The sequence below is a fragment of the Nicotiana attenuata genome, unplaced genomic scaffold (assembly GCF_001879085.1).
Source record: "Nicotiana attenuata strain UT unplaced genomic scaffold, NIATTr2, whole genome shotgun sequence".
NCBI classification, from domain to species: domain Eukaryota; kingdom Viridiplantae; phylum Streptophyta; class Magnoliopsida; order Solanales; family Solanaceae; genus Nicotiana; species Nicotiana attenuata.
Window position 1 is genome coordinate 150,109 of NW_017671499.1, and position 18,392 is coordinate 168,500.

Below are 18,392 nucleotides of genomic sequence, written 5' to 3' on the forward strand. Positions count from 1 at the left end.
GCAGTCTGGTGGTTCAGGGAGTTCAAGTAACATGTTGTTCACAGGTTCAAAGTTCTACCCATTTTATTTTTCATAAATAAACAAAGACCACCGTGTGGTCTATTTGATTCTTTTTCAATCTCAAAAATCTCTTAATAAAATAACTTTTAAAACTTGAAATTTCTGTAGCAATAAACAACTAATCTTAAAATTAATTTTGTACCTAAAAGTTATTTCTTAATTAAATTCTATAATTTAAAAGTCAAGCCATACCAAATTTTCTTCAACAAAAGTTCTCTAAAAATTACAAATCCTGTCGATTCTCTCTTTCTTTTGATTTTATGCTTGCTTTTATTAGTAAAAATTTCTAATGTTGTCTTTTTGTTATTTTTATTTTGATCTATCAAAGTATAGTTCTAGAAATATTTTTTATTATTTAGCTAAATGTTGCGTAATTTGATCTAAAATTTTGGTATACTATCCATCGACAAAAAAAATTATTGACTTGTTTAAAGTTCGAACACCCTTGACGGAATTTCTGGCTACACCACAGACTAATAGTACTAGTTGTACACCCTATTCAATACTATTCTTATACATATCAAAACCATGGTATTAGCAAAATACTATAATTTTTAATAAATGTATAAAGACTAAATTGCCCTTTCAAAACCTTTTCCAAATCATTTCCAAAGAACGTAGAGTATATTTTTGTAAACAAATAACCTTTTTTAAAAAAAGATGCAATGCATGTTATTTTTAATATACCAAACCAAACAGTTGACAAGAAATAATCTCAGCATAACTAATTCTAGTACTGCTAATCCTAACATTACTAGTACACAATATTTAGTATTATTCTTATACAACCAACCAAACGACCCTGAGCGGTGTGTTTGCTGTTTAAACGACTTTTGAAGAACAAAACTCTCTTTCTTGGTTGAAAGATACATTGAAAAAAATTAATAAGTTAAGAGGGTAGAGTTATCCCATCTATTTTCTGTTACTGGTTTCGTTGTTGTTGTTGTTGTTGTTACTATAGTTATCTTTTTTCTCTTTTCCTTATCGTCCTTCGTCCCTCTATTTTTTCTTTCTTCTTCCTCTTTCTTCTTCGTCTTCTTCCTTTCTCTCTTTTCACCTTTTCTTGAGCCGAGGGTCTATTGGAAACAGCCTCTATCTCGCCAGGTAAGGGTAAGGTATGCGTATACACTACCTTCCCTAGACCCTATTTGTGGGATTTTACTGGGTATGTTGTTGTTGTTGTAGTTATCCCTATTTCCCATCAACTTGCATAGAGGGGAAAAGTCAACAATTCTGAAGTCAATCCCCTCTTGTCCTCAATTCTTTCACCTTGCAAGACATGTAAGTTTAAGTTTTACCTCTTCCTCATCCCTGTCCTCTTTAACCCCCTAGGAGTCGAATAAACAAATTTAGTTTTTGTCAGATTTTAGACTAAGTGATAACATTCTCTTACAGTCTGAAGCTAACTCGTTCATCAGAAAACATAGGGGCAGATATCTCCAAACAATAACCACTTGAGCTAATTCATTATTGTAGGTAATACAAAAAAGAAAAGAACAGCATAAGAGCAAAAAGCTCATAAGAGAAGCAGAGGGCTGGAAGGAGCAAGTGTTTTAGGACTCATGAAAGAGGAGGAACATAGGAGTTGATGTTCCAACACAAAATAAGGCTAAGCAGAGAGATCTAGACATTGATAGGCAGAACAGAATCCAATACCAGTAGTCGTAGAAAATAACAAGTACTCAATGAATTACTCGAGATGCAAGCAGAACTACCCGAACACTGCAGTTATTCAAATGAAAAGGGAGATAATGGATGGTTTGTACTGAGGCAAATAGAGACAAGAATAACAAATGGAAGAATATGTTCAACAATGAAGGTAACTCCACAAAAATCATTACTCTATGAAGTAATCCTTGGCTTATAAGGCAATTGTGCAGGAAATATTTCATTCAGAACACCAAATAAGAGCTTAAAAATCTCGCCTTCGTCCTCCCCAAACAAGTTGGAAAGCATTCAGCAGAAATTTAACGTTTCAAGGAATTCAGGTACAATAAAAAACCCACTTCCTTCTTACCTTTACACCCTACCTCAAAACACCTAACTGCAAGCACAGAATACTTAAATAGTGACTAACACCAATTCCGCGCTTCGCCTTGTATTAAAGACACGATTAACACTATGTGGCTAACATCTCTTCCCTCAAACAAAGAACTAACAAAAAAAGTTATGGACACAACAGGACACAAAATTGAGGTAATAATGTTTTAGAGTACAAAGCAACTCAAGCTACAAAGTGGTCGCATGTCATATTTATTACTATATGAAATTGCAATCTTGTAAAAAAATTCACACGCCAAGTGTCTGCCACAAGAGCAAAAAATCATAGACAAAGAACCATTTCCTACAATAAAGATAAACCGTTCCAATATATATGCAATCAGAGGAAACTCAAGCTTTTGTCATCACAATTATTGTTGTCTGCAGTTATCCCCCTCTTAAGGGTCCAACTTCCAAGCAAGGCAAATAAAAAAGGCAACCATATCTTTGCCTTAGGGAAGTGTGGTTCTGACTTCTTTCCTATCTGCTCCAAAGGCCTGAAAAACACACCCGTCAGTCAATCATGCCATCTAAACATGAGAAACTAAGCAATTCACTCAAAAATAGAACTATCCTTGAAGAAACCCATCTTTTAGAAACATTTTTATTTGCTATATAGTCATATTACTCCGTGTAATAACAGTATACAACTCCCTGTTAACAAACCAAATCACTTTTTCTGCTGCCCAAGAACTAGGCCACCTCTCTAAAGCTAATTACAATCACTCTTTCCATAGAAAAATAAACAGGTTCCACCTCCTAAAGCCATCATATAAATACTTCCAGAAAACTGAAAAATCATATGATGGCTTCTGCAATACCACATCCTTGTGATTATATCACAATATGGAATTAGTGATCAAGAGATAATCAAGCTGCAGCTTAGGCATTCTAGTGTCCAGTACAGCCTAGGAGTTAAACCTTCCTTGCTTGGTCAAAAATGACCATAATATTTGTTCGACAAAGATCCCCCCTCCATATCAAATTGCAAGGTAACACTGTCAGACCTAATCAATTAACTTAAACTTCATAGGCCACTTTTAGAAAGGAGAAGACCATGTTGAATTTGCTGTCACTAACATTACTCCTGAAATTTAATAGGCAGTCCACCATATAGCATTCAAGCATTATGTAAAGTAATTAGCACTTGTCAACCACGTGTTCTAACAAAAATAATGGGCACATGTAACCAATCTACTGAACTTTTAGGGACTTCTGTGTCATAAAAATCTCCACAGAATCATTATATCCAACTTCAATACTCTGTTTTTTACGGGAGGGGAGAGGAGGAATCAGCGCGGGTTGTCTAACATTTCTAAGACAATTTTATTTTACCATTACAACAATTAAATGTTTATAACTAGATTTATGGATATATGTATCTTCTTATTATAACAAAGAGATAGAAACTGGATCGAAACAATTACGCACCTCAACTCCAAACCCTTTCACGTATACATTAGTAAACAGTTCTGAAGGATCAGGCATGGGACTCTCCTGAAAATAAATATGAGCAATCAGTAATCAGCCATTATGCCTTATAGCAATTCCTATAATTCTAGAATCAAAAACAAATTGAACAAAATGGCATCATCTTTCTCACCTTTGCTTTAGCAATGGCTTCATCTACCACTTTCCTCTTTTCTTTCTCAATATCCTGGACATAACAAAAAGGGACAAATCAGTTTAGCATTATAGGCCAAGAGCCACAAAATCAATTATCGGATATATGGTCCAGGTTTCAAACATAGTCATGACATCAAAACTTACCTTCAGCTCCTTCTCAGTGGCTATATCATGAGCTAATATGAGTTTCCTAATTCTTTCAATAGGATCACGTTCCTGTAATGATAAAGATAACCTTATCAAGATATTTCATGACTCATCAGCACGTTCAGATTGTCAGAAAGTCTAATTAAATTATTTACCTGCCGAACACCACTAATCTCATCACGTGTACGGTAGGTGCTTCCAGGATCAGACATGGAGTGACCATGGTACCTGTAGGTGTCCATTTCAAGAATCTGAACATAACAGAGAGGAAAAACATTAAATTGCTATGATATGCAAAGAATGAAATTAAAAACTTGGAAGAACAATGGAATTTGCAATAATTTCAACAAACAATGACATGATAGAGTAATAAATGAAATGAAATAAAATTCTCATTAAGCATTCAACAAACCATGACATGATTCAACCACAAAACACACTGTTCCAAAGGATCAATATGCATCATAGTTCTACAAACTGGCAATGGAAGATCGGTTACAAGAGGTAATAGCATAATTATAGTGAATCACAAATTTTCAAAATATCTCTTAAAGCAGAAGGGAGAGCAAAGAAGAAAAGAATTATCTCAACTAAGGTGATGAACTTTCTTAAGCTCCTAGAAACGGGCTCTATGACCATGAAACACATTGGTCAAAATAAGAACCATAAAACATGGAATAATACCAAGTCAAGAAACTTGAACGTATTATGGAAAAGAAGAAAATATGACGACTATTAAGCCATGTAATTTGAAAGATCTAGCATCTCATATTCATTTCTTCTCAAGCTACTTTCCTCCTTCCATATTACTCATCTCCAACCTTGGCTGATAAAGGTAACTATGTGGCAGTACCTATGAAGTCGTAATAGTATCTAATATCTGGTTTCGGAAACATCTTTCAACAACATACTCACACAAGAGTGTGAGAAATGCAACTGCATATCAATCCTGGAATTCAGGCATGCTATGTACTTACAATTGGTCCATTCTTGAGGGCATGCTCCTTTGCAAATTTGCATGCTTGTTTCACAGCAAGAGCATCCATACCATCCACCTATTTTGAAACATAAAACGAAGAACATCAATAGCACACTTTTACATCCTATTCTGAATCTCTACTTTGAATCTCACTTAGGATGATTATTGGGTCTTTATCTTGGCAGCAGGAGAAGCTTTCTCAGTTTTTTTTCCTTTTCCTACTATGTTGGAGATGTGGGTGGTAAGAATATTACTGTTTATCATATAAACAAGCGATAAGCAATTTTGTGGTATAAAAACATGTGAAAATCCACCTCTTGCTCACTGCTTTTAAAAGCCCAAAGCAGAAAAGAGCGATAAGGTCCATGAGACTTAGAAAAGTGAAGCACAGATATTTTTTTAAGTGCAGCGCACAATATGTGACATCAAAAAGCAGCACACATATATGAATTTAGCACTATAATGCTCAAATTGCAATTGAAATAACTAACTCAGTATCCAATATACAATAATGTCGATACAAATCCAACTTCTCAAAGTTGAGATTCAAATCTTGCACGGATCAATTTGCGAGTCATTGCTTTGAAGCGCACACTTTTATAAATGACATGGCTTCACCTATGGAGCAATAACCCCTCACTTTAAGAGCAAAAGAGATCACTTTTCTTCCATTTTGTTCAGATGTCTCCGAGCGAACCAGAAGCGCTGACTTTTAATGACATTACCATTGCTTGTCCACCTAATAGCACAAAAATACAACTCCCTGACCATCGAGGGATGTGTTCCTTGCATAACCATCCTCAAACCCAATAAATGCATAAGAGAAACACATCTTTTGTGTCATTGCAGCTTTTTAAATAGTTTTCTCACATAGATTCTTCATCAATTTTACATTAATTTAGCACTTGATGCTTTACTTTCCTAAAAGTTGGTTGTTTAAACAAATCTCCCAAAGTTATATCCAGAGTTTAGAGCATCATGCATATATATAATGATACTTATCCATGAATAACTGCAAATTTGCATAAGAATTATAGTGCTGAAGTTGTCATCCATGGGTTCTGAAATATCTGTTATATGAATATTACAATGTTATATGGATCTCACAATTTTTCTGCACCCAAGGGTATGGCCTAATGGTCAATGAACTTGAAATGAACCATGAAAGACCGCGGTTCAAATCTGAGCTGATGCAAAAAAGAAAAAAAAAAGGTGATTTCTTTTAATCTATCTTAGGTGGACAAAGTTACTTGGTACCTATATTGGTACGAGACAGCAGGTAAGGCGTAATAGTCATGCTGCTAGAAAGCTGATGACACCACCTTTCTTGGAAATAAAAGACTTTTTAAAGATTTTGCTACAATCAATAACCTAAGAAAAATATATGCACGTATTGTTTGAGTCTTTGAGAATGAAAAAGCTATGTAATATGAATATATTCACAAAGAATTAACAATTGCAGAGAAAGAATTGCTATGCTAACATTAAAATTAGTGATCGAAAACAAGGATAACACTACCAGGCTTTCAATGCTATTTTACCTTTAAGCTAAGATGACAAAATTCAAAATTGACAGTAGCACTCGAACTTATTAATGCTCATCAAGCAGCACATATTCCAAGATTCAAATTGAAGATAAGTTAGCTATTCCAGATATCTAATGTCAAATGTTGTCTTCAGTACCTACTTAACACATAAAGTAAACATCTAAATTCTGTCTACAAATTACAACAATGGATTTGCTGTAATTTGGTCTCACCTTTAAACCAGGAACATAGTCTCCTCTTTTGTAATAGGCTGGACTCTTTGCAGCCCTCCATTCTGCTGTCCCCATTCCATCTGCATCAACAAAAACAACCACTCAAAATCCTATGCTTTAAGTCACAATTCTTCGCATAAACTTATATAAGCAACCAATAAATTGTTCCTTTTCTTTTCATGAACATCAAATGCTATTCGTAGTCCTAAACTTGCACCACAATATCAACAACTCTACTACTCCAATTACAATATAAAAACATACATCACTTGCAGTATGAGTTCAAGTTATATATTACACTATCAGGCCACAATTACCTATTGTAGCAGGTAATCTGCCTTACTTTCAGAATTACAAAATGGCTTACCTGTTAGGTGACCTAATAGTGTAAAAAAATTTTACAGTGACATTGTATATAACATAAACTCTTAGAGGTCGTTTGGTAGCTGGTTAGAAGAAAGGTTATTCATGTATAAGGGGTAACATAACTTATACCATGTTTGGTAGGCAATAGTTATTTTGTATAAAATTCTGCATAACTAATACCATGTTTGGTTGACATTTTTCAATTATGCATAAATAATACATGTATAAGTTATGAGTCAATCTGTGTATTATTTTATGCGGGGTAGAAGATGGAATAACTAATACATGTATTAGTAATACATGGATAAAATACTGAAATGACAAATTTACCCCTATCACTTTACACATAAGGCTTCCTTATTTCTCTGCCAACCCGTCAACAGGTTTCACTTGCTTTCACTTGCCAACTATATACCTTGTCTTCTCTCATTTTTAAAGAACAAACTAGCAAAAGCAAACTGGAGAAGCCACTAGAAAATGAAAATACCAAAACTAAGAAGTGAAAATCAAATATGTCTAAACTTCACATAGTTCAGTAGTATGACGAAGAAGTGAAAGTAACACTCAAAGTTCCTAACTAAATTGTTTCCTACATAAATGGAAAGAGAGAAAAAACAATGCAAAAGAAGGTCAGGGGTATAGTTGTAAACAAGCATTTTACTTTTTAAAATTTATATAATGTATATCAATTTCTAATACAACAAACCAAACATTCAAAAAAATAATCTCTGCATAACTAATACCTGCATAACTAATCCCTGCATTACTTATCCCTGCATAACTAATCCCTGCATAACTAATACTTGCATAACTCTAACCGGCAACCAAACGACCCCTTATAGTATACCTTATGAAGAAAAAAAAAGTATAAATCTTACAGTGATTATTCTCGCAGACAAGAATAGCAGGAAGATCCCACAAAGCAGCCATATTCAAAGCCTCAAACAACTGTCCTTGATTAGCAGCACCATCACCATACATCGCGAAAGTAACATGCTCCTCTTTCGAATACTTTTGCGCGAAAGCAAGTCCAATACCTAAAGGAACTTGAGCACCTACAATCCCATGACCTCCATAAAATCCACTCTCCTTCTTATAAAAATGCATTGATCCTCCTTTTCCTTTCGAACACCCATTTTTTCTCCCCATTAGTTCCGCAAATGACTCGTATAACCCTCCGCCACGCCCTAGGAATAAACAGTGATCCCTGTAAGCCGTAATGATACAGTCCTTTTTGGTAATTGCAGCTTCCATGCCTATGGCAACGGCCTCCTGGCCGTCGTAGAGGTGGCAGAATCCGCGGATGAGTTTCGCCTTGTAGAGCGAATCTGCGGCGATCTCCATCCGCCGCATCTCCGCCATGTCTTTGAAGAAAGTCATGAGTTCGTTGGCGCTTGTCTCGACGGTGCGTGACGGAGGATCGATGTTGTGGCCGGTAAATGGAATGCTAGTCTCGACGGTGATGGTGTCGGACGATAGGCGGCGCGTGGCGCATATGGCGGCGGATAATGGCTTTAGAAGGTGGTTAACCGTCCGATTTGTGGATAAAGCCATTCTGATCGTTGAATTGTTGTGTGATGGGAATGGTTGATTTGGTAGATGGAGAAGAAGGGGGTTTGGTGAGGGAAGAAGAAAAAAGAGAATCCCAGCAGCCTACTGAACCCGGAAAGAATTGAAGTTTTTCCCTTAACGACTTGTTCTTTTTTTTTTTTAATTTCTATCATATAACAATACTATAAACATTAAATAAATCAACCAAAACATAAAGACAGCATTACATATGACTATTAAGTTGTCCCAAAAGCTATTCAGTGTAAACTTCCCACTTTTTAAACTCAAATTGTCCCTTAAGTTAGAAGGTATGCTTATTTTAGTCCTTATTCAATGAGCAGATAAGCTTTTTAAGTTTGCAAAAGCTAAGCACATCTAGTCCAATTGACGGAACAAAATTGTCAGTTGTTTTCATGTCGCTATTGTATAAACGATTCCGATAGAGATCGACTTCTCCAAATTTCATTTTTTTCCTCTTATTTCTGCACTAAGAAAGAAAAAGTGAAGATAATAGAATCACTGTAAAAATCAGAAAAAAATGTTGATAATGAAGATAAATCACGACAGGGACAAAAATATGAAATTGGGAAAGAAGGCCTCGATGAAGATTGTTAATTAATTAGCTGGCCATGTAAAATACATACTTACTATGTTATTTCAGTTAGTTCTAAATGATCGTCACTTGGAAGTTTCTTCAGTTGGACCAAAAATGCTAGAAGCTGTAATAAGCTTAAAGGATCAATTTAAGCTTAACGTAATATAATAGTGAAAAAAACAACCTTTACTCCCAAACTCAGTGGATCATTTGGGTAAAAACTCGAAAAATTCCTATGGGGTCAGCTACTTAGCTAGCGTTTGGCCATAGATCCCAAATTTATTTTGAAAAATCGGATTTGGGTGAAGTTTGGTTTGAAGATGAAAATGTGTTTGGACATACGTTTTCAAAACATATTTTCCAATTTTATTTTGGAAAAACATGTATATAATTCCTAAGTTTTGGGATTTTGGCTGGGATTTGAAATTTGGAATTTGGGATTTGGCCAAAATATGGGCAAAATTTATGGCCAAACATGTGTTTTGAAAATAAATCCCAAATTTATTTTGGCAAAACTCATGGCCAAACGGGGCCTTAGTGTTGCCAAAGCTATGAGACATCGTTCAACGCGGAAATACATTTTCTTACTTTTAAGTGTTAAGTTAATCCAATTACAATACCTTAGTGAGAAAATATATAAATTACTCCCTGCGTTTCATTTACGTGAATATTTTCACAGTACAAGGTCAAATCGACTAAGTTTTATATAAATTCGAACACAGATTTTCCAATTTTTTAACTTTTTTTTTTTGTACATATTTGGAAACTACATAGAAAGTAATATCATAGGAGGATCCATGATTTAAATCCTATGGGTTCAACTTTTAAAGTTTTTAGCATTAAACCTATTATATATTTAAAAGTTATGGGTTCACATATACTATTTTTGCAATTTTAATAAATTTTTATATATAAATTTACTCTGCGTCAAAAGTGTAGACAATAAATTTGTGTCGTGAAAATAAAATCAAGACCAAAAATATCGCAACAATCATAGTATTTTGTGTCGAATATTTGAGTGTTACAATCTTTATGATTCCTTTGATTCTACTTTTCTAGTATAAATTCAAGAGCCTTCGAGCTTGATCTTGAATTTGAATTTGATTTATCCGTCGTGAACACTTTGATTGTTGCCACGAATTTTATCACAAACAAGTAGCCTTGATCTTGAACGCCTTGTATTTGATTTGACTTTGTTCTTGATCTTGAATACTTGAATTGTTCTTCATTCTTGAGCTTGAACTTGATTCATTCTTCGTTCTTAAACTTGAACTTGGTTGCTTGAAGCCTAAAACTTGTATAGAAATTTGCGGCATTTGATCCACGAGCTCTCTCTTGCTTCTTGCTATAACTTCTGGTCCCTTTTCTGGGTTATGAAGACCCCTATTTATAGCTGTGGAAGGGATGAGTCATGATTAGAACAAACTCTTTCCGACAAATCAAATTGAAGTGTGTCATGGCCGCATTTGATTGGCCAGAACATGTCACTTGCACACGTGGCGCGATTTCATTGGTCTTTTAGTGTGACTTGGCATGCTTTGTCATTTTGACACGTGACATGATCCTATTGGCTCTTCCGTTTGACTTGGCGCGTTACGTCATCTGACACATGGCACCAAATTGGGCCTCTAGGAAGATGTCATCTTGTTAAGGTCTTTTGACTTTTGAAGACTAGGCTTGAAGTATTCGTATTAGTACACACTTGAACTGGCTTTGACTTAAATCATATGAAATGTTAAAGCATTCGAACTTTAAATTTCATAATCACATGCCTCAATCACATGGAATGTAAAAGCTATTAAATTTTAATTGCCAAAATTACTACTGCACACTGTTATGTGGGTTTCCATTTTGAAAGACTTCAAAATCAATAGCTTTACCATATTATACTTCAAGGAATGGTTGCTGACATAAGCAACAGTTCTAATATATGTTGTTGCATGCTCACGCGATTTAATGAAATCACGACAACTTTTCCCATTAGGAATAGAAGACTTTCGCCGCCTAGGACTTCTCCTTTCCAACCAGATTAAGATATCCAATTCTTTCTAACAATTAGCAATCCCACATCGTTATTAGTCATCTTAAGAGCCGCATCACTGCACCTATAAATAGGTCATGCATTTCATTCAGTTGGCATCAATTGCTGTGTTTGCAGTCCACATCGAGTCTACCTTTCACGATTCGGATGCATTAACGCGAAGGTATTCTTCTTCTCTTGTGCTTTCTTTCTTGTTTTACTTGTTGTCTCTTTTTTTTCCTTTTAGAAGTAACTTCATCAAACTACGAAGTCCTTTATAAGTTCGAGACGAAACGCCTTTAAAAGATTATGATGAAGATCTTTAAAATTTGCGGCGGCAAACCATAAAAGTTCACGATGAAGACTTTTAAAATTTGTGGCGAAGACCCATAAAAGTTAGCATAAAGATCCTTAAAAGCTCGTGGTCAAGACCTCTAAAAGTTCACGATGAACACCTTTAAAAGTTCGTGGTAAAGACCTTTAAAGGTTCGCGGTGAAGACCCATAAAAGTTCGCGTAAAGATCCTTAAAAGCTCGTGGTCAAGATCTTTAAAAGTTCACAGTGAAGACATTTAAAAGTTCTCGGTGAAGACCTTTAAAAGCACGTGATGAAAACCTTTAAAGATTCGTGGCGAAGACCTTTAAAAGTTCCCATAAAGATCCTTAAAAGCTCGTGGTCAAGATCTTTAAAAGTTCACGGTGAAGACATTTAAAAGTTCGTGGTGAAGACCTTTAAAAGCACGTGATGAAGACCTTTAAAGATTCGTGGCGAAGACCTTTAAAAGTTCGCATAAAGATCCTTAAAAGCTCTTGGTCAAGATCTTTAAAAGTTCACAGTGAAGACCTTTAAAAGCTCGCGGTGAAGACTCTTAAAAGCACGCGACAAAGACGTTTAAAAATTCGTGGCAAAGACCCTTAAAAGCTCTTGCAAATACCCTTAAAAGCTCGAAGTCAAGATCTTTAAAAGTTCACCATGAAGACATTTAAAAGCTCGCTGTGAAGACTCTTAAAAGCACGCGACGAAGATGTTTAAAATTCGCGGCGAAGCCCATAAAAGTCCGCGATGAAGACCTTTAAAATTTGTGGCGAAGACCTTTAAAAGCTCGTGTAAAGATCCTTAAAATCTCGTGGCCAAGATTTTTTAAAGTTCGCGGTGACGACCTTTAAAAGTTTGCGGTGGAGACCTTTAAAAGCACGCAATGAAGACCTTTAAAAATTCGTGGTAGAAATCTTTAAAAGTCGGCAATGGGGACTCTTTATAGTTTTCCACGAGCACCTTCACAAGCACTTTTAAAAGTTCGAAACATACGTCTTTTAAAAGTTCAGAACGAAACCTTAAAAATCCGAATGCCTTTAAAAGTTCGAGACGAACACCTTTAAAAGTTCGCAACGAAAACCTTTAAAAAATTCGAATGCCTTTAAAAGTTCAAGTTGAACACCTTTAAAAGTTCGCAATGAAGACCTTTAAAGATTCGAATGCCTTTAAAAGTTCGGGATGAACACCTTTAAAAGTTCGCAACGAAGACCTTGAAAAAAAAGTCTGACACAGACATCCCTCTTTTATAAGGGCAGTGAGCGGATATGAAGACCAACAAACTTGAAGGTTATGCGAACATGAAGACATAGTCCCCAGATTTTGATGCAAATATTGTCATCATTTCAGTGAAGATACCATTTTACCATAGCAACTTGCCTCCATCAAATCAAATGGGGTCCAAATTTCAACAGGAGGATGACGTTTCAGCTTGATTTTACATTCCTTTCATACTTCACTCAGACAACAATTGGGGCACTATGTATCTTTTGAACTTATGCCACTGAACTTAGAATGAAACTCTAAGTTGCCTACGTACCTCGGTGAAGAGGATCAAGTCATACCGTAGTTCAAATTGGGTGATTTTTTTTTATGTCCTAACTTTTGCCTAGGCCGCCTCTTTCGAAGTTTCAACCTAGCGGACTTTTTTTTTGTAGGGGCCGTACACAGTTTAGACTCATGCGGGCCAGGAGTGTAGCAACATGCAGTTTAGGCTCGTGCGTCAAGGAGCGTTGCAAATACAAGGATAATACTTCTTTAAAAACATGCCATTGATAGGGCCAATTCTCATGCCATCTGCATCAACCAACTTGTAAGCCCCACTTAAGTAAGCTTCTTGTACGACATATGGCCCATAGCATTTTGAAGTGAACTTCCCTACAGGTTTATGGGAAGTAATTATGGGTCTTCGTACGGCAAGGACTTGATCTCCTACTTGAAAGGATCTCGGGCGAACTCTTTTATTGAAGGCGCGAGATAATCGAGCTTGATAACATTCAAGAGTCTGTTGAGCTTCCAACCTCTTCTCATCAAGAGCCTCCAACTCTGCTAATCGAAGTCGAGCATTTTCTTCATTAGTAATCCCTTCTTGAATAGCCAGTCGTAACGAAGGTATTTGACGCTCAAGTGGCAAGACGACTTCGACTCCATAAACGAGTAAATAAGGAGTTGCTTGTGTTGGCGTGCGGTGAGTCTTCCTATATGCCCATAGAGCTTCTTCCATACGGTCATTCCAATCTCGTTTGGATTTGGAGACGACTTTCTTTAACAAGTTGCATAGAGTTTTGTTGAATGCCTCAGCTAGACCATTGGCGACAGCATTGTACATCGAAGAGTTACGTTGCTTGAAGCCAAAGAGGTCACAAATCTTGTTCATCAACCTATTACCGAATGGCTTTACATTATCCGTTATCATGTAACGAGGAATGCCAAAGCGATAAATAATGTTTACTCGGATGAAAATTGCAATATTTTCCTTCTTTACTTCCTTAAGAGCAACAGCTTCAGCCCATTTTGAGAAGTAGTCAGTTGCAGCCAAGATGTATAGGTGCCCACCAGAGGACTTTGGCAGTGGTCCAACAACATCCAATCCCCAAGCGTCAAATGGCCAGGATGCAACAGTCGGGTGCAACACTTCAGGAGGTTCTTGAATAAAATTTGCATGGAATTGACAAGCCTTGCATCTTCGAGCGTAGTCCAAGCAATCTTTTACCATCGTTGGCCAATAATATTTCATCTTTTTTATATGGAAGTGGAACTTTGGTCCAGACTGGCGTGACCCACATACCCCAGAATGTGCCTTTTGCAAAGCTTGGAGTGCTTCTTCTTCCCCTAAGCATCGCAAGAGTACTCCTTCGAATGACCTTTTGTATAGAGTATCTTTGTAGTAAAGGAAGCGAGGTGCACGACGACGGATTTCAGTCCTTCTCCGCGGATTTTCTGGAAGTATCCCATAGCATAAGTAGTCGATAATGGGTTGTCGCCATTCTTCTTTCTCAACTTCAGAAACAGCGATAAGATGCTTGAGTTCATTTTCTTCCCCTTCAGCCTCATTTGGCGGCGGTACTACCCATTTTTGGCAGATAGTTAGTTGCACTTGATCAGGCAGGATTAACGATGAAGCCAAGGCAGCTAAAGCATCAGCCTTCTTATTTTCTCTCCTTGGCACATGCTCAATAGTCACATCACCGAGCCACCCCATTAACTTTTTAGCGTAATCATGATATAGGCGTAGTTCAGGCTTCTTAACCACGTAACTACCTAGAAGCTGATTGACCACTAACTGAGAGTCACCAAAGACTTGCAATTGCAATTGCTTCATATCATCAGCCATTTCAAGCCCAAGTATTAATGCTTGATATTCAGCGACATTGTTGGAACAGAGTTGTGTCAAGGTGAAGGAGTAGGGCAAGACTTCACCTTGGGAAGTGACAAATACTACGCCAGCACCAGCTCCTCCGTGATGCGCAGCACCATCAAAGTACATCCTCCATGGAGGTTGAACTTCAACGGCCATTGCGTCCTCATCAGGTAGCTCGTCAGTTAGCTCCCAGTCATCAAGTATAGGGTGATCTGCCAAGAAGTTCGCTAGCGCTTGTCCTTTTACAGCCTTTTGAGGGATGTATACGATTTCAAATTGTTGAAACTGGAGGTACCACCTTGCTAGTCGATCACTAAGGACAGGTTTTGACATCATGAACTTGATGGGATTTGCTTTTGAAACAAGACGGACAACATGAGCTTGAAATTAGTGCTTCAACTTTTGAATTGAGAAGACTAGCGCCAAACATAACTTTTCAATTGGCGAGTAATTCAGCTCATTTGGTGTCATCATCCTGCTCAAGTAGTAAAGGGAGTTTTCTTTTCACTATTTTCTTGGGCCAAAATCGCTCCAACAAACCTTTCTTGTGCTGAAATGTATAGTATCAGCGGCTTTCCAAGTATAGGGGCTGCCAAAACCGGAGGCTTCATCAAGTAGGATTTAATGCTCTTAAAGGCATTGCTACACGCTTGGTCCCATTTGAAAGGGACACCTTTCTTCATGAGGCGACTGAATGGCTGGCACCTGCCAGCTAGGTTTGAGATGAATCTTCTAAGGTATGTTAGCTTTCCTTGCAGACTTTTCAATTCATGAACATTGTGGGGCTTAGGCATTTTCAAGATTGCATCTACTTTAGCTTGATCTATTTCAATCCCTCGATGTCGGAAAATGAAACCCAGGAACTTTCCGGAGGTAACTCCAAAGGCGCATTTTAATGGATTCATCCTAGGTTGGTATCTCCGGAGCAACTCAAACACCATCCTTAAGTCTTTCAAGTGGTCGCTTTTCTTTCTTGATTTTACCACTAAGTCATCAACATAGCATTTGACATTCTTGTGGATAAGGTCATCAAAGATATTCTGCATGGCTCTTTGGTAAGTAGCACCAGCATTCTTCAATCCAAAAGGCATTACCTTGTAGCAATAAATACCCTTGGGGGTACGGAACGCAGTAAGCTCTTCATCTTTTGGCGCCATGCGAATTTGGTTATAGCCTGATGAACCGTCCATAAATGACATTGCCTCGTACCCAGTAGTAGCATCGATCATCAGTACTGGAATGGGAAGCAGGAACTCATCTTTTGGACATGCATTATTAAGATCCCTAATGTCGACGCACACTCGAATCTGGCCATTTTTCTTCCTTACTATGACAATACTTGAAACCCATGTTGGGTATTTAACTTCACGAATAAAGCCAGCTTCGATGAGTTTGTTAACTTCGGTTTCAATCAAGGGAACCAAGTCCGGCCTAAAATGCCTTTGAGCTTGTTTAACAGGGCGAGCGCCATTTTTGATTGCAAGGTGATGGACTGCTACCTTCGGGTCCAAGCCAGACATCTCTTTGTAACTCCAAGAAAAAAAAACCTAAACTCCTTGAGTAACTCAATATAAGTGCTCTCTTCATCAACTTCTAGTAAAGCACTTAGGTAGGTAGGTCTTGGTTCTTCAGCGGTGCCAAGGTTAACTTCTTTTAAGGCATCAACTGTCGTCTTCAATCCTTCTTCAAGTTCAGGTGGAGCATCTTTCGCATCTTCATCTTCTTTAGGGTCCCCATCGTTGAAGGATATGTGATAACATGGTGAAACATCCTCCAATTCTACATTATCCTCCATTGAAGATGGAACACCATTCTCGCCTTGTACAGTAACATGATACGAAGAACCTACACTTTCTTCATCTTCGTCACACTCCTTAGTGTAGACCACAGTATATGGATTTACCTTCAGTACTTCTTTATATAAAACCACAAGTTTTATTTGTCGCCTCATTCTAGAAGGAACCAAACTTTGGAAATCCTTAGAGATCTTCTGGATTTTGGGCGAAGCGGGTGTTCTTATGCTTTGAAAATTTCTCTGGAACTTGTTCCCCTTCTTTAATGGACCCAATCTTTCAAACACGGAGGTCCTCACAGGTGATTTTCCAATTCGATCAAAGACAGAAGGCTTGTTAGAAGCGGCATATTCATCTTCAACAGTGATATAATTGCTACTCGACCTTCTTATGGAGATGCACACCGGTGACAGTTGCTTGTATCCCAAGCCTTCACGTGGTTGTCTCGTTGCACTTCTGATGGTAGCTTCCCTAACTTTGACGGCTCATTAGGATTGTATCCAGCTTTTGCAAATAGCTTGTAAGCGTTAGGATCAAAACCTTCATCTGTTCTCTTTGTAGGGAGTGCCACATTCTGCAAACGATTTTGGGCTACAAACCCTGCAAGCGGCCTCGAGGACAACTTTACTGCCTCAATTCGTTTTATCGGAAGAGTTAACTCCTTTAGCATGTTAGTTTGGAGATTAGATGATTCGCCCTCGTCTTTCTTCCTTTTAGGGACATATTGGAGCGTAGGACTCACTTTCTTGCCATAAGACGCAATACCCCCTCTATAAGATTTATTCGCGTTGGGTTGTACCTCCTCGGTAACATCTTTGACTCTACCAGTAGTTCACTTCGGCTCTTTTAGTTATGGGCTCGTCATTTTTTTCTTTTTATGACATCATCAGCTTTTAGCTCCTTCACAATGCGGTTCTTCAAGTAGAACTTTGCATCGGCAAAGTGTGACTCAGCTTCGGTGAATGGCTCATCATCAGCAACTATCTTCTTCTCGACCTCACCCTCGTAGTATTTTAGACATTGATGATAGGTAGATGGAACTACTTTATTCTCATGTATCCAAGGCCATCCAAGCAAGACGTTGTATGAAGTCTTTGCATCGATCACATGTAGCCATGCACTTGATTGCATATCTTCAATAGTGATTTCCAGCCTGATCGCGCCTATGGCTCTTTGCCCCCCTTGGTTGAATCCTTGGATCATCACACGATTTTCTGAGAGTTCGTTCATGGGAATACCAACTTATTTCACAGTGCGAATTGGCAAAATGTTCAGTGAGGATCCTCCATCAACCAAAATTCGATTTACCCTTTCATCACGCATATAGCCAACCAGGTACAATGGGCGGTTATGATTACCTAGCAGAAGATCGTCATTTGTGAACGTGACTTTTTCCTCACAAGCATTAACTTCTTGAGGAGTGGACTCGATGAGCTTTTCCGAAGATGGTTCCAACGGTAGGTCATCACTCTTTTCTTCCCCTTTGTCAGCATGGCAACAAGAGGCATCGATACCCTCATGGGAAATCTCCGTGCGGAACCAACTTGGTAAAAACTCCTCCAAGGTCATTGGATTTCGTGGCTTTTGAAAATGGTGCATCTCCACTTTTGCTTTCTTCAGACGCCTAACTGGATTCTTTTTCGTTGGTCTTTTTACCATCATCTTCCTTGTTGGTTGTTCTATTGATTCTTTTCGTGGGCTCCTTTTGTGGCGCCTACGACGAGTCACCAACGTCCAACCTTCATCATCATCAGGTTGATCGTCTTCAACTTTGTTGTTCTCC

General features: G+C 37.7%; 1 protein-coding gene across 1 annotated transcript; it reads right to left on the reverse strand.

The window, feature by feature from the left end:
- Positions 1-2,241: 2,241 nt before the first annotated feature.
- On the reverse strand, positions 2,242-8,704 carry LOC109208645 (pyruvate dehydrogenase E1 component subunit alpha, mitochondrial). Its single transcript, XM_019371775.1, has 8 exons — positions 7,856-8,704; positions 6,612-6,691; positions 4,851-4,928; positions 4,029-4,124; positions 3,871-3,942; positions 3,704-3,757; positions 3,532-3,597; positions 2,242-2,597 (listed from the first exon to the last, which is right to left on the reverse strand). The coding sequence occupies exons 1-8, from the start codon at positions 8,529-8,531 to the stop codon at positions 2,553-2,555; spliced, it is 1,167 nt and encodes a 388-aa protein (XP_019227320.1). The 5' UTR covers positions 8,532-8,704; the 3' UTR covers positions 2,242-2,552.
- Positions 8,705-18,392: the final 9,688 nt, after the last annotated feature.